Raw genomic sequence first — 17,107 nt, 5'->3', positions numbered from 1 at the left:
TTCCAACAGCAAATTACCTCTTAATTTCAGTAGTCTTACTAATTTAGTTACCATAGAGACAGTAATACTTGTCCTTAATGCTGTTATATATACCAACACCACCAGGGCACCACAGCTTAACTAACATTAGCTAACATCTATGATATTCTTGACATGAATGGGATTGCACACAGTTACAATTCTGATCTCAAGACACTATCTGAAAAATTCACTCTACAATTTAATTAAAAATCATCATTATCATCATCAATCCAATTTAACTTGTGGTCAGGACACCAACTGCTGAAGTACAACAAAAACAAAGACTTGAAATTGTACCTTGCAAGATGCAGCACAGAATGGTGCTAAGTCTAAAATCAATGGGAAATCCACATGCCTGTTTACTTTCCGTAGACTCAAACCAGCCTTCAAAAGAAAAAAAAAAAGAAAAACTGTAAAATAAATATTTTTATGAGGTAGCTTTTTAAAGCTAAGGTGTATCATTATATTATTAAAATTAACCAAATCCAAGAGTAAGACTTTAACTGATTTAAACCTTCTTTGTTATGTTTCCAAAACAGTGCTACAGTATGATGGACACACAAGGGGTTTCCCTGGATACATCAGGATGGCTAAATGTACTCTGAAGGTGTTAGAATAATCACAACAAACATCAGCATGTTTCAAACAGTGCTTCTACCAGGTCTCCATCTGAAAAGGCAGTATTGGGATCCACAATGACACTTGAAGAACCACCAGTGGGGCAGAGGAATATAAAAGAGGGGTCTGGCCTCTTACCTGGTGGAATCTTTTCAGATGGAGAATAAGAATAGCAGGAACTGAAGAAATCAGCAGCTGTTTCCGAGCATTTGTGTAGACACCTTCCATCTTCTTTTCTGTATTTATGAATATCAAAATAATATGTAAAGTGAAGGCAGTCATATGGAATTTTTAAAGTACTTTCTAAACATCTGACAGAACAGACCTACACTGTGATGGTTTTGTACTTGTTAAATAGAAAACAAGGGAAATTTTGTGGAGTAACAAAAATATTTTCTCATTTTTCTAGTTATTTATAAACATAATCTGTGAAATCTGAGCATTATTTTAGCCAGTCTTGTGCAAATCAGATCAGAAGCTGGAAGCCTGTCCACTATCTAGGTCAGCTTGCACACTGAGATAATTCCATCTTCTGTTACTATAGCAGCCAACTTTCCTGTTAAAACCTAAAATAAATGGATGATCCCTGCATAAAAAGTGGAAGGCACAAGTCTCTTTATCTGTGTTAATGTCCTAATCACTAAGAGCTGAATTTTCTGTTCTTCAGTTCTTTCTGCATGACTACATACTTTATACTTATTTAAGAGAAAGGTCTGAGGAGGGCTGTCTACTTCAGGAAGCTTCATAACCTGCTGGCTTCAGCATTCAGGATTGGGATATGTGGCCTCCAAATTCCCAATGGTGCAGAAGGCACGGAACACAGGGCACTTACCAAAAGTAGCACAGTGAAAGCTCCACAGAAAAGTGGAGTAAAAGAGAACATACCACTAGAATTTGGTTTTGCTGAAAAAATTAATTTACTGCTTTTACATATCTTAGAAAGAAAATAGTTCATTTGAGGTATAATGGAGCACTTAATGTTTGATTGGGTGACCTCTTATATCTTTTGTTTTAGAAGGAAAAAATAAATAATGAGTAGTTGTGAATTGATTTTGCTTTTCCATGGTGCCCATGGAACCGAAGTGTTATTTATATGGCACTTATAGTCCAATGACGATTAAAGGTACAGCTATAAAATACAAATAATTTCTCTGAATTTACTCATGCATAAATTTTATCTCTCCAGGTATCTATAAATGCACAGCAAACAGGCAATTTTTAGTTATTATATGAACTCCCTTTATTTACAAATTATTAGAAGAGCTTAATTTTTTTATTCTTCTGAAATTCTATATATAAAAAAAGCCCAAATCCTCCAGTCCTTCTAAAATGTTAATTTTTCATTAGATTTAAGTAGCTTTTCTTATTCAGTGAATTCTAATGGTCTGCTTGGGCTATACAAGCATAGAGGAAAACATTGTCACAAGAAGGTGCTTCTTCTCATCTCCATTCTTACAAATTTTGGGAATTTTTTTTCTGTCTTCATTACAACTCTCTTTTTTTGCCTCTTTTTCGTACATAATTACATTACTTTCCTGAGTATGTAAGCTACTGGGGCCAAATATTACAGCATATATTTCAAAGCTTTGAGGATTGTAAGGAACAGAAACAGCAGCAAAGATTAGTATCGAGCAATGCACATACTTGGTTTACAGTCATCTTTAAATTCTTTATCTTGGACAGAATAAAGATGCAAAATTAATTATTCTATGTTACATCTACTACTATATTCTAATATAAAAATTAGTCCTGTTGCCATTGCCTGATGAAGTTTTAAGTTGTTACAAGTTTTGTTTGGAGAGACATTTTCTATTTAACTACAGCAGGGAGGCCCGTGCTGGAGCAATGGAAGAGCAGCCAGCACACAGGCTTTGGGAGGCAATGCTGGAAATTGTCCAGAGGTATAAGCACTTTACCTGTGGAGTTGGTTTTCTTCTGATACTTCTGTTTCCTTTCTGTGCAGCTCTCACATAAAAGCTTGTTGTTCCCCATTAAGAGCTCTACAGAGGTGAACTGGTAAAGGCAGGACTGAACAGAACACTCCTTTGAGCTAGTTATGTAGCTTTGGGAAAGTGTCTGGAAAGCATTTTGAGGGTTTTGGGATAGTGAGGATTTGCCTACTGAGAACATGGAATTATTTGATAAACCCAATGCTGGATCTCCACAACTTGATTTTTTATCTTCATGTACAGGATCGCAGAAGCTAAGCTTGGATATGGAGCTGGAGATCATCTCTTCGCTGCCGTCACTTGGCTTGCGCGGCGTTTTAGGGTTTAAGGGGTTGATGTGCCCAGCAGACACGCTGCTGGGTGGGCTCAGAGCTGTTTGCTTGGAAGCACTTTCGCTTTCTGAGGCTTCACTGTCGGCATCAAAGCTGCTCTCGGAGCGGCTGGCTTCCTTCTCGCTGCCCTCCGTCTGGCTCCCGTTGACAGCCGCCTCCGCACAGGGCTCTTGGGAGTACAGGACACCAGAGCTGCCTTCCTGCTCCAGCTTTTTGCCTTTTTCCTGCATGATAACAGGACTTCTTTCTTCTTCCTTTGAGGAAGCTTTTCTGGCAAGCCGTCTCTCATGGTTCAATTGATTCTGTAAATTATGGCATTATTAATTCAGTAATAGAAGGGAGAAACAGGAAGCAGATTTGTAAGCAAACAAATCTTTTGCAACATGGCAAATGCAAAGCAAATTATTGGGGGGTTATATTGTTCTATATTCTCCATCTCTCATGTTTAAGATAGCTGATTTCCTTGAGATGTTTTTAAACTAACTTAGGATTAGAAACCTACATCCCAGTCAGCTAAGTCAGCTTATACTTACTGTGAGATCAATATTTCCCACAATGAATTAATTTCACTTTGTGACAGCTGCAGATAGCACATTTGAAGTGGTATTCACTTAATCTAATTTAAGCTTCTAAAAGGTCCTCAAGTTTAAGTTACTCCTCTGACCTCCCATGAGAGGCCTTAGTTGATGAGCAGCTCCAGAAAAAATTCAACTTGCCTTACATGCATTTGTCATAGAATTAACTAAGACATCCCTAGGAGGATGTTTGCTGATTTCAATATCACCTGAAGTTGACTTTTTTTTCAATCAAGATTGCAAGAAGTAGTAAAAGATTGCTTCCACAGAAAACTACTCCTATAGATTTAGAAAACCAAACCCACAAAGCTGCTATAATTTTAGGTGATTTGCAAATGTTCATGACACTTTTCTTGCCTTCTTTTGTCTTGCTACTTTCCAAAAGAAACTAGCAACTTTCCTTCCCCATATATTTTTTCTTTATTTGAACTGGATCAAAATTCCAGTGGTACCAATGGGAATCCTTCCATTAATCTCAATGGTTTGAGTTTTAGGCCTTTTCTTCTATAACCATCAGTTTCTGCACTACTTCTTTCCATCCTTTCCTTTGTTTCTACCTCATGTCCTTTTTCTACTTCTGTCTCACTCTCTTCTCCTATCATTCTTACATTGTATTTAATATGTTGTATTTTATACATTATATTTTTTCTTCACATGTGTTTAATGTGTTAGGACTTGATTCAGGCGGGTTTTTATGGTACCCAACAGAGCACAGACCCTTGCAACAGTCCCAAAAGCAACATGAATTGAAACTAGCTGGCAGATTTTTTTTTCCTAATAAATGAAACCCTGTGACTGAAAGCTAAATGGTTACCAATGACTGTCATTTCTCATGCTTCTAATGATGACCTAAATATTTTAAAACAAGTCTATGTCAGCTGTATGTATACTAAAAACCCCACTGACATGTATGAAAATTCCTCAGAAGTTCTCAGTCACCCTAGAAATTGAGTTAACTCAGGATGACTGGTTAGTGTGAGTAGTTAAGTTCTTACCTTATCTTTTGTTAAAGTGTGTTTCTTGACAATTTTGGGTTGATTATTCAGAGTACTGATAGAAGAACAATTATACTGACCAAGATCTGCCTCCTGTACACTTTTACTTTTACCTGTTCTTCCCAAGGGCACAGGTTTTGCAACCTAAGAAATTAGACAGGAAATTAGGAAAGGCAACACGTCAATTTTGTATTCCTTTGCAACCTACAGAAAAGATGAATGCAGGTGGATTTTTTCCTTTATTTTAGAAAACAGTGACCTACATAAAACCAATTAAGTGGCCCCCTGAATTGTGATATAAGGCTACTTTCTAATTTTTTTTTAATCATGAACTCACTGTCAGTGTCTCTGATGGTTCAACTGAAAGCCACAAGGAATCGGAATGATATAAAACTTCTGTATGTAATACAACACAAAATAATCTATTCTACTATTGTGTAAGCACATCCATAGCTGTACAAGATGTGACTTAATCAAAAGGGACACAGATCCCCCCTAAGTCAGTCCCTGGTGCAGCCTGTGACAACAGAGCTGCCACACCCCCTCCATCACGTTACTGGCAGCAGCACAGGGTCACCTGTGAAGGAAAGTGCTGGCTATAAAGCAATGCCCATCCTCAAGCAAGTGCAGGCCCTGCTGAACAGCCACAGCAATCACCCTCAAACAGAACCCACCAACTTCCCTTGTTACACATGGGAGCCAGGAAGCACAAGGGCCCAGATATTCAAAATGCTCTTAAAGCCTTAACTCCCACAGACATCTGTGCTCAGTGCACCAACAAAGATGAAGAATTGGTTATGAAAAAACAGGTGTTTGGAGAAAAATACATTTTACACAGAAGTAAATATTACATTAATTACTCTCCCTTAAATGTAGATGAATATGTGCAGGATGGAGGAAGAACCACTCTCAACCCACACCCACTACTCTCAAATGAAAAGCCCAAATCCTGAAAAAATAGCTTCTGCCTTCAAAGGAACACAGTTCCTCTGCAGCTAATGGAGGTAATCCATAAAATGCTGAGAACTCCAGAATAAATAAATTCAAATATCCATTTTTAAAGTGTCTCATCCTGTAGGTAAACATCAGCCCAAGGGACTCAGGTTCTCTAGATACAAACCCATAAGTTAGAATCTGACTCTCTGGAACTCCAAAAAAAAAAAAAAAAAAAGGCTTATAATAATTCTAGTTATATAAGTACATACTATTAAATTAAGCTAATCTCCTAATCTGAGATCTATATATTCTGTTGGTTACTATAGGCATTTGATGCAAGTTTGGACTAATTTAAAGATATATGTACTTATGACATTGTGTGCATATAGATACAGATATATATATAAAAAGAAAATCATATAATGAATAGATGGATAACACTACATGTATTATGAACAAGGTTACAGTTTTAGGGTTCAATCAAAACTATATGTATACAGATAAGTATCTTCATAAGGTTATTAAAAACAATCCACTGGAAGCAATAGTTACTTATTACATATTCTGTTTCTTACCCTCTCCTCTATTATAGGAAGTGAAAGATCAATGAAAGGTTCTTTTACTGTTGAAATCTTGAAGAAAAAGAGAAAATGCACTTAAACACAAAGAACAGTATATGGGTTTAGTACATAGTTCCCTTTATTTAATCAATTTATTATCAAAAACTATACAACAAGCTAATTACTTACAAGATGTATGAAACTACAATGAAGAACTTCCCACTAACTTTTAAAAAAATTATTAAGTTAGATCTAATTTTCTTTCTAACACCACACAAAACTTCAGCATGTAGAGGGGTAAAGGGCAAGGCCATCAGTCTGGGCATGAACTGACTTGAAGCAGTGTGGTGCTCACTTTCTCTGAGCTCCAGATGGAGTTTCAAGTGGGCCTCTGTGGTACCCTTTTGCAGAAATCTACCTTTTGGAGTTTCCTGATTCTGGACACTTCTGCACAGGTGTTTGAGCTGTTATGCAGCAAGGACTGGTTAATGACAGTTGCTGACAGGTTCTAACCTCATGTTCTCAGTTAAGATTAAGTCAGTCTTATTGGTCACAGTCAAAAGCTTTGTTAGATTTTTGACACCATATACTAATTGGTAAAATAAATCCAATTACAGGGGGAAAGGGACTTGAAAAAAAACCAACCTCTTTTTTGTACTGAGGTTTCATTTTGCCATATATAAGCTGGAAACATCTTGCAAAGCATACCTAAACACAATCTCTTCCAGCACTTTCCATCTGCCTTTATCACTAAGTTCCTTAGGCTCTCTCCCTGGCTGTTCTCGAATTCCTTCCAAAACTGACTTATCTTACCTCTGAAAAGACTGTGAAAAACAAAACCTTAAAAAAGGAAGTAAAAATCATGTTGTACATTTAAGTCACAGCCATGCCATCAATTACTGTCACCATGTCCCTTCTCTTGTATTTGTGACCCCAACTTCCACCTGTGACACTTGGGATGGACTGCAAGCTTAATTTACCTGTTGTGCCAGGGACTCAGGAATGTTTAGGTTCCCATAAAGCAATAAATGGGATCAAAAGCAGGCAGTCTGGTGCCTGCCTGCCTGCCTGGTGAGCGATGTTCAAACAGGGGCTCCTCTAAAGTGTCGCTTTGCATGAACAAACACATATCAGAAATATCTTGCCAGTGCAGGCAAAGGAAAATGAATGCTAAACTCTTCCTCAAAGGGCTACAGCTAGCATATTCTCAAGTCCTGTGCAGGCAGAATATAAGAAGCCAGCAAAAATACATGAGACATGCAAAATACATACAACCTCTATTTTTTATATGGTCAAAGTTCTTCATTGGTACTAGTAGCACATTGAAGAGTAATCTGCACATCACACACAGGGAAGTTTACCTGGCACTGCAGGACTGTGCTTAATTTTTCAGATTGATTAATTTACTTAATCTCTATAATATGAAATAGAATGTTTTAAACCAAACACAAATGTAACATTCAATTTAAAAAGTCATGCAATTAAGATTTTTCTCTGTCAAACTTAAAAGAAAATTATAAGGATCATGGAAAGCATTTATGATGAAATGTCAGTAATATTAATTATGAAAGGAATATACTGTTCATTAGGGTTATTATGTTAATTATAAAAAATACTTCAAAGAAAAAGAAGTCATTTTAGCATTTTCCCACTCATTCTAATTCAAAGTAAGTAATTTCCAATTTTCAGGTGTATCCCAGAAGAGCAGGCAGGAGGATTTATGTTTTAAAATAGGTGTTTCAAAAATATCAAATAACACTGGTGTGTAACAAATATGATTATAGAATTTGGAACCTCCAGCCTTAATTCAGATGTAAAATCAAGCTCAGTACTAGAATCCTTTTTGAATTCAAAGGATCCCTCTTCTTAGGTCTGGGAGGATAATGCTTTAAAGAAGGAATAAATAATTTCAAATGAGAAAGTTTCAATTAAGTCTTGTTTTTACAAACAAACAAACAAGTATAAAATTGGCAACACAATTTTATACTTTCAAGACAATGTAATCAAACCAGTATGTGATCTATTCCACATCAAACCAAATTCCAGAATACCTACATTTTCACATTCCTCACACATGACAGTGCTAGTCAATTCACCAACAAAGATCCTATCTATGAAGTTCATCTTCACACCCTCTCTTCCATATGCTGAAAAAACATTGCTTTTTTTAAATGTGAAAAATAACACATCCAATGCCACACTATAAGTACAACAAAATTCTTCCCAATATATATTATGAAAGCACAATTTTAAGCATATTCAAAATGTTTTGAACACAATACAGTAACTAATACATCATATACTGCGTTATCTCAACATTTAAAAATATTTTAGTGAGAAGGTTCCCTTTTATCCTTCCCTTCCCCATCTTCTGTAACAGAGTAGTAATATTGTATCTCTTAAAAAGAAGCTTTTTAAATCTCAGTTTTCTTTTGAATAAATAATATTGCATTGTCTTGATATAGACACTAGGGTAAGCAGAGAGATTCTTACACTTTCAAAATGGTTTTTGCAACTATAAAGCTCTAAAACATAACAAAATCCTTTTCTAATACATCTTTATGAATTAACTTTTGCAGATTTGGGAAGGATGACTTACAAAATATCTTAACCATTAGGACTATAATTAAGACGAAATCCCCCAAATTAGAACTACTGAATAAACAAACACATGAAAAAAACCCACAAAAACCTCTTATTTTGAAAAAAAAAGCCTTCTTTAGAAACAGCTGCCTATCTTGACTTTGTAATTGTATTTAGAGTGCTCACAGTACCAGTCAACTGACAGGAATCAATTTTATTTATGGAAAGTGGCCTCTCTGAGTATAAAGTAATTATGACTATGTAACAAATATAGAGCAGGCTATTTTGGAAAACAAAATTAAATTCTACTTCTTATTAAGAGATGGATTAACACTGGGGTGCCTTTCTCCTGGATACACAGATGCAAGTCAGCACACACTAAGCTCTCTGCACTTTAGGTACGCACTAGGCGGCACTAGAGTAACACAGAATAAAGTCTGGCCATGACAGCACTTCCCATCTCCTGCTCCCAACAGGCACTTCAGAAGAAAATGGCATTTAAAGACTAGTGCAGTTTTAGAAGTTTTCAATAAAGAGTTGCATACCTTTGACTTTTCTTCTAGTTTCTTCATCTGCTGTCTTAGTAGTTGGGTTATTGAATGCCTTTAAGATACCAGTTTGTATACGCTAGAAGTAAAAATAAAACAAAGTATTTTAAGTGTAAACATTTTAAAAACTACTCATAAATGATTAGACTTTATCTTTTCTTATTTCCATAAAACAAATGTAATTTAATATTGTAAAACTATTGTTGTTATTCACTAACAATGTCAAAACTACATGAGCTTAACTTTTGTAGATAATCACTCACAAATTTCCTTCCCTTAAAAGGGAACCATCATAGGGCACTTCACAGGTTACCAAGGAACTATGAGATTTTCAGTGAACTAATGCTATGCATTTCTCCCACTGCAAATGGACTCACACTGATTGACTAGGATACAAAATACTTGGAAGGCAGCTAAGAGCCTTTCACTAGCCAAACTTCAGGGACTGTGTTTGGGCAGTATTTTTATCACTTCTGTTTATTTTCTAACACTGCCAATTCCAGAGGTATGTTAGGAAACATTAGAAAAGAAAGAAAACTTCTTCCCAATTCATGTAAATGTTATTAACATTTACTAAAAAAAAAAAACTCCTAAAAACTACAGTTTTGAAAGAAGGATCAGAAAGAAGCAAATTCATTAATGAGTTGTAGCTGCCCCTCCAGACAGGGGGTGCTTCTCCCTGTTATTTCTCAACTGCCTGGAAGTGAAGAGGCATTGTACTCCTGGCAGCAGAACTGCATGGGCTGGTAGAAAAGCCCAACCTCTGACCTGCTGCAGAGAGGGAAGCAGGAGGATGAATCAGGTCCCCTGACTCTAGCTACTATGCCTTCCCTTTTCCTGGCAAATGTCCTGTCTCTCTGATCCACAGACTCTAGTAACATGTACGAGACTCCCTTGTTGGTGTGCAAATGACATTTATAATTAAATACTGAAGTCACACTTAGAGCAAAGTACCATTCTAAGAGACAAATACCAAACCTGCAATCAACTCAAATCCTCTGTCCAAACAGGAAAAGATTAATAGATGGCTCTAGTTTCCAGGCAGCAAAGCACACTTCCAAGCCACATATCACTGTAGTGTGAGGATGACAGACAGTGTCAGAGGTTTGGTTTCCAGTTCAGGCACCCATCAGACCAAGTCATACTCCGGCCTTATGAGTATATGACCTGGCTTGTGAATTAACTCCCGCTGCCCCGAGCTCAGCTTTGTTCATCTTAAAGCCAACAATATACTAAAAGGATTAATCAATAGGTAATTCATGAAGTTGAGCACCATAAATGGGTTTAGGGCCATAAGCAACCCTTTTGTTGGGATTAGCTCGTTGAACCATTTATTTAGGTCAAAGAAAGACATAGTCTTTGAATGGGCAGGGTGCTGTGGACAATGGCAGCAGACATTAATCAATTAGCAGCAGGGTTCAGCCACTTCAGGCCCCGGTGTGAAACCATCTCCAGCCCACATTGCTGGGGATGGCAGACACTATGTCATCTTTATTGTTATATGGCCAAGCTTTTAGCTGAAAATCCACTTGTGTACACTTCCTAACTTTTTTCCTCAGGAATATGAAAAAGTTCGGCGCTGGTGTCAGACACAAACACAAAACCACACAGAAGAGGCAAAAGTACAACAGGATGTGTGGTTAGCTCCTATAACTAGTGTTATGTTATGTATTATATGTATTTCTCAGCAAAGCTAAGGGTTTAAAAACAACTAATCCTGACAGGGAGAGGGAAGCAGGGATGGCTGGGCTGCTGCCTGTGCCCAGCTGGTTGTCTGCCATCTACAGACCTGAAACATGGGATAATTAAAAAAAAAAAACAGAGAGAGGGAGGGGGAGAGAGCTTTTACTAGTACTGTCGGTGGCAGAGCACCCCGAGGTGATAAAGATGTGTTTGCAGTCATGCACCATTAGGGCAGCAGTGGGATGTAATTGCAGGGCAGGGTGGCACCCATGTCTCTCTGCCTGTTGATGGAGTGGCAGAAATACTACCCCAAAATCACTGTAAACTCTTACCATCTTTCATCACTCTTTTGAGGTAGGTACTGTAGCTGTCACTGCTCTCTAATAATAAATTATTCAAAAGGCAAATGCTAATGCAGGTTATTGCAATGCTGGCACATCCACTGGTGAAGCTGACAGGAGACTGACTTGAGGGGAAAGCACAAGCACCTCCTGGAGAAGCAGCTTAGTTGTAATAATCCTGCTTTCTGTGATTCCTCCTTTGTCAAGAAAACATAGTTTTCACCTTTTATTACATGAAATAAAAAAATAAAAGAATAAAGTTTCTCTCTGATGCAAAAATATAACAACTGTTTTCCAACTGAAGTCAGCTGCTTCTGCTGTGTGCTGTGTTCAAGACATGATTTTCTAAGCGTGAGTGTCAAGCTTTGACTGTTTCTTCTTGCAGTTCAGTTCTGTTTATAGTCAAGAATGCTGACAAGACCAATAAATATTTGTATTCTGGCAGGATGGGGATTTGTTCAGCTCTACTGTAGTGCCAGGAACCAGGCTCAGACACAGCTTTACATCTTATCTGTGAGATAATTCAGCTCAGGATCACAACAGTCACTGGGTTACTAAATGAAAGGGAAGAGGAAGTACTCTGGTCAGTACAAGATTTAAGGCCTTCCTTTAGAGGAGACCTAGGAAAAGCTATTTACCACAAAGCATCATCTGAAAAGAAGGGTCCAAGACTAAGTCAGACAGATTAAATCTGATATGGTCAAAATAGCAGCCAAACATTCCCTTTCTTGCATGAACAATGCAGGAATCACCAATAATTAAGGAAAAGAAACCAAAAAAAAAAAACCCACACAGGACATCTTCAACATAACAAACTGCTTCTACATTTCACATAATTGGATGTAGATTTTAAGCAAGGAAAAGCAGCACCTTATTGATAAAGCAAGGAATTCTTCACACTTTCAAGAGACACAAGAAACTTTGCAAGATTTTCCCACTTCCCCTCACAATTTTCAGTGAAAATTTTTGATTAAAACTAAGGGCAGGCCCATAGCTAAGAACTGCTAAATTTTGATCCAAAGCTTTAAAAATTCACTTTGTCAGCTAATGCAGAAGTCCTCCCTTTACTTTCTTGATGTCTCAGATGTCCCTTTTTTCCTCCTTTACCTTTTTTAAAGGCAAACAACTTGGATTCCTAAAGTTATCAAGTTCCACTTATCATATTCCTCCTACTAACTGAAACTTTGATTCCAATCAACTATTTTAACAAATCAACATAAACATAATTAAGTATCTTAAAAAAAAAAAGATTTTCTCAAGATAATGAAAACAGACACTCCTGCTTCATGAAGTACATCTTTAAAACATTGGGAACATGAAGAATATTGAAGCAATGACCAGTAGTTCACTTTTAAAAGGCACACAAAGACATTACTTTTGTCTCCTCGATCCTGATTGCATCCAACAGATAGTGCAGAAGCTCCTGGCTGTCCTGCTGCTGGAACCCCTTAAATCGAGGAGCCCTATGAAAGAAACAGTGAAGAATTTAAGATTATCTTGGGAGACTCTTAACAAGACAATGTCAACATCAGACACTTTGCTGGGGTTCAAATAGGTACAATCTCTGCAGAACCTCATGGGGCTTTAGGAACCTCCAGTAGGCATTTTCTCCAACAAGGCTGCACTTTGACCTGGGTTGCAGTTTGATTCTATGGAGTATGGCTTGACTAAAATACAGATTTGCCAGTAGAGTCTCATCCATGCTAGCAGCCCTTTCCTGACAGACTACACCAGTACTTCTGTAGCACCAGACACTCCCAATGTCATGGAAGAGAGAGAAAAAAGATTTTCCAAGTGCTTAACCTCCTTTGTTATCTCACCCTTTTCTCAATCAAAGAGAAATCTCAAATGTGCATGAACAGTCCTTCTAGACCACCAGCAGCATCCACATCACCCTCAGAAGCCAGAAGAGGAAAAACATCAGTTTCTGACTACGCTCCCATTTACTCTGGTGATCTTCTAGGCAACTGCACAGGAGCAATATAGCATCAGTTCTGAGACAGCCACTCAGCAGCATCAATCACTACTATTCAAGAACTGTTGAATTCTTTTTTTTACTATTCACAGCATCTGAATGTACTCTAAATATCACATTTTTCAGGTGTAGATTACATAGAAATTAGAAAAAATAAACTTATGAGTACATAGGTCCTTCTCCTTACCACAGCCAGAAGGCTCCTAATTAACAGTTTGAATCTTCAGGATCTTGCAACCCCAAATGAATGAATAGTACTCACTATTAACACAACTCTGTTCACAGTAAGTGTAACTGACTGGCCAAACTACGCCTGTCTTTCTAGGCAGGTTACCCTTTAGATCTTTAATTACAGTCTTGAACTATTTAATCTAAAATGAGATTCCACAGAATCACAAGGGGTTGGAAGAGACCATTAGAGGTCACCCAACCCAACCTCCCTGCCCAAGCAGGGTCCTCTAGAGCAAATTACTTAGGATTGCAATGGTTCCTGAATTTCCAGTAATGCCACCAAATGGCAGCTGTGACTCTTGCTGCAGATTGAGGTGAGCACAGGCAGGTGTAACCACGTGCACCCCTTCCCAAACCTAGTACAGGGGACAAGGGGATTAGCACAGCTCAAACAGGAATTTTATCAAACTGGCAGAGCAGCCAGAAAACCCAACCACTCACTCAGCTCCTCAATTTTATTAAACACACATGGAACCAGTTTTCAGTCTGAGCTGGGGATTGCATGCTATGGCTAGCCAGTACACAGAGCTGCAAATACCTATTTCCCCTGGCACAATGATCTCACTTGCCCAGCAGAGCTCTTCAGCTGCTCAGGGTTTTGAGGGTTAGTGAGGCTTCCATCCCACCCACACACTAAAGCTGCTCAGATCTGCCTTAGAAGCTTGTGCTCATGGACAGGAGAAATCACAGAAAACACCCCAGCTGTGTGATGTGCCCACACAGTAAAATGTAAAGCTGGGCAAGGTGTTGAGATGCCAAATTAGGGCACAGCAGACATGGGCACAGGCAGGAGAGTGGCACAGGGGTCTCAGCTTTGAACTGCTCCCTGCAGGCACTGTGGGGTGTAACTGGAGAAGGACTGAAGGTCACAGCTCAGATAGCTCAGGTCAATGCCTAAAATTAAATGGAACAAATCTGGACCTGCATATGCAAAACAACATGTTCACATTTACAAATAGGATACTTTCACATTTGCACTTTGTATCTAGTTTTTGATACAAAGTTGACAATGTCCCTAGTTAAAAATGATTTCATGAGGCTACTGTACTGTGAGGCTCACTATAAAATCTGGATTCAGTAGATTGGGTGACTTTTTAAAGTATTCTTTTGAAATTGAATTTTTTCATGAGCAAGTCAACATCAAAAATTAATTTCAAATTTTAAAAATTGAAATAATCTTTAAAATTAAATAATTTGCTTAATATCCCTAAAATACCATTCTATTAAAATCACATGTTTGATTTCTAATAAGTTTGATTATAAGTTGCAAATACTTTCTGAAAAGCACTGAACCTTTATTTTGGTTCCAATAAAACACTCAATATACATTAAAAAAATAAATAACATATGTAGCTGTGTGCACATTTGCATGCATGCACAGTTTCACTTTTCAATTTGCCAAAACAGTTTTCCCTCATTGAATGTCCAGGAATCTAAAAAAACCCAGATGCCAAAATCGGTTCAATTCTGAGAAATCTGGTTAGTTAGCCACAGTATTATCATTAATTTATGAGAAATTCCTTGTTTTCCTGAGGCAGTGAGAATCAATGAGTATATTCAGCCCATCTCCTCCAGTACACGCACATTAATAGCTCCACTATAGCAAGAAAACCCTCCACATATACATTTTCTGGATCCTGGTACTAATAGGGATTTTGTTATTTTTTGGCAACAAAAGCAGGACCTCTTTCAAGAGACACTATAATAAAATGGAAGAAACATTAATTATTACTTGACAAAGGAGCAAGCAAAAATTCCATCACTGTTACAGGAGATTTTTTTTTTCACTGCAGAGACACCTCACAGAACTAAATCTTCAATGCAAATCAGGAAAAAGCCCCACACATACTTTTTGTTACTGCAGTGTAACCTCCCACTGATGAGTATACAAAAATCATTTCAGGAGCAAATTAATTTACTAATTTGTATTTCCAAGTAAAATAATTTGCCTGCATGTTCCACACAGTTTTATTAGCTTAAATTAGAGATGAGGAAATTAACTCAGCCATGGAAGTTTTTAATTTTGATTTGGTTTGGGTTTTTTTTTAATTTCATTAGAACACAGTGCATTTACAAGTACAAGATTATTTAGGCTTCTCAGGGCCTGTACTAAATTTATATGCCTGATTTTAATGGATGATGGGAATGTAATAGCTACCACTCTAAAGGTGAATTGGCAGGGAAAGTGACTTGTAAAGATTGCCTGTAAGGCTGAGTCATTTACTTGGACTGACAAATTATGTCATTTTTAACAGTGCTTAAAATATATTTAATCTGTCATTCATGTACAAAGCATGCTATGTAATGTTGCATATAATTCTAAATATCTCTTTTTTTGTGTAAAAATATTTGAAATTACTGCATTTGTTTTGGGTGGGGAACCACAGGAGGAAACCAAAAAATAACAATAAAAAGAAAGGAGGGAATTTTACACCTCACAACACATTTACTGAAAACTTCCTACACTTATAAACCAGTATGAGAGAAGAAAAAGGAATTAAACCATGCTGATACATAGAAATCTGACAACTAAAAGATGTGTGCTCTCGTCTCCTTGAAAAAGTGCTTCAAGCAATATCCTTGGCAAAAGTGGGGGACTTGGAGATGGTTGGTTGAGTTGACCGCTCACAGATGTGCTGACATATGGAAGCCAGTGCCAGTGCAATACAACCTGTTGTACAGTGTCAGCAGGATAATGACAGAACAGGTTGAACTCCTGCTCATGGCCAGAAGTGGTGAAGGACAACTGTGACATCTCCTCTATGAGCCTCTCGTTGCTCATCTGGAGACCAGTCAGAATTGCTTGAGTGTCAGCTAAAGAAATACTTTTCATGATGATCTACTTCCTGGGATGCTGTAATAGCAAAAACTGCATAGTAACATAGTATTTTAAAGAAAAAAGCTAATAGTTATAATTCCTGTATTATATTCATTTGAGGGAAAATAAGCTATGCTTTAAAAGCAGAACTGGCATACAATTAAAGTCATTCAATCATACTGCACTGAGCTGACATACTTTTACTGTCTTTAATAAAAATCTTATCCAAAATTATCTTTTCAAGAATTAATATCTTTGTGCAGAAGATAGCCTAGTACCTTGGAAAATTTTAGAAACAACAATAAGCACCTGGAAACAGAAAACAGAAGGTACTATTTGATTTTTTCCTGTAAGGCAACAGGCACGGGAATCCTGTAATGCAATACTTACACTACAGAGTTCTGCTTGGTAGGAGGTGCTTGGCAGGAGGCAAGCAAACATGGGCTTGCCTCCACGTGTAAGCAACAGATAACACCAGGCACAACTGTACTATCTCAAGGGCATGGATAGACAGCACTTTGCTCTCCTTTGGATATACTGGCTGATTCATTTCATCTTTTTTGTCTCACCTTCCCCCAAAAGGGAAAATGAGATACCTCTACTTGCACCAGATCTATTCTTTCTTCCTTTAAGTCCTGCTAAGATTTCCAACAGCACTCTGCTCTGACAGCAAGTTCCATAGGTTAGCCCTATAAAATGCTAAAAAACTCATTTTTTTTCCCCTGGCTCTAAATCTGTTGCCTTTCAGTTTCATAGACAGCTCCTTGAACTCTTATGAGGGCAATTAAAGAAGCACAGCTAATTTATGATTTGTTGTCTTCTCTTGCTGTCATGTCTTCTTTTCATGTTCTCTCCTGCCTGAACTCCCAACATTCAAGTCCCTGTTGACATAAAGGCTTCCTATTTTTGTTACCCCCTCCCTAAATTCTGGTTAACCCAAAT

The 17,107-nt window shown here is 37.6% G+C and overlaps 1 protein-coding gene across 7 annotated transcripts in view; it reads right to left on the bottom strand.

Annotated features, from left to right (window-relative positions):
* Positions 1-17,107, bottom strand: part of USP45 (ubiquitin specific peptidase 45) — a 50,446-nt gene that overhangs the window by 2,838 nt on the left and 30,501 nt on the right. For 3 of the 7 annotated variants that reach the window (XM_054628975.2, XM_054628977.2, XM_054628974.2), the window contains exons 9-16: positions 12,517-12,604; positions 9,115-9,196; positions 8,042-8,133; positions 6,002-6,058; positions 4,491-4,634; positions 2,556-3,222; positions 778-875; positions 319-405 (exon numbers count right to left, since the gene is read on the bottom strand). In XM_054628975.2, the coding sequence (XP_054484950.2) occupies positions 319-405; positions 778-875; positions 2,556-3,222; positions 4,491-4,634; positions 6,002-6,058; positions 8,042-8,133; positions 9,115-9,196; positions 12,517-12,604 (1,315 nt within the window). Of the gene's footprint in view, positions 1-318; positions 406-777; positions 876-2,555; positions 3,223-4,490; positions 4,635-6,001; positions 6,059-8,041; positions 8,134-9,114; positions 9,197-12,516; positions 12,605-17,107 lie in introns of those variants that run through there. The other 4 variants (XM_077176552.1, XM_054628983.2, XM_077176553.1 and 1 more) reach the window with 4 other exon arrangements.

The sequence above is a fragment of the Agelaius phoeniceus genome, chromosome 3, assembly GCF_051311805.1.
Source record: "Agelaius phoeniceus isolate bAgePho1 chromosome 3, bAgePho1.hap1, whole genome shotgun sequence".
In the NCBI taxonomy this organism is placed as follows: Eukaryota; Metazoa; Chordata; class Aves; order Passeriformes; family Icteridae; genus Agelaius; species Agelaius phoeniceus.
Note: the sequence above shows the minus strand (reverse complement) of the source record. Positions and strands in the feature narration are given on the sequence as shown.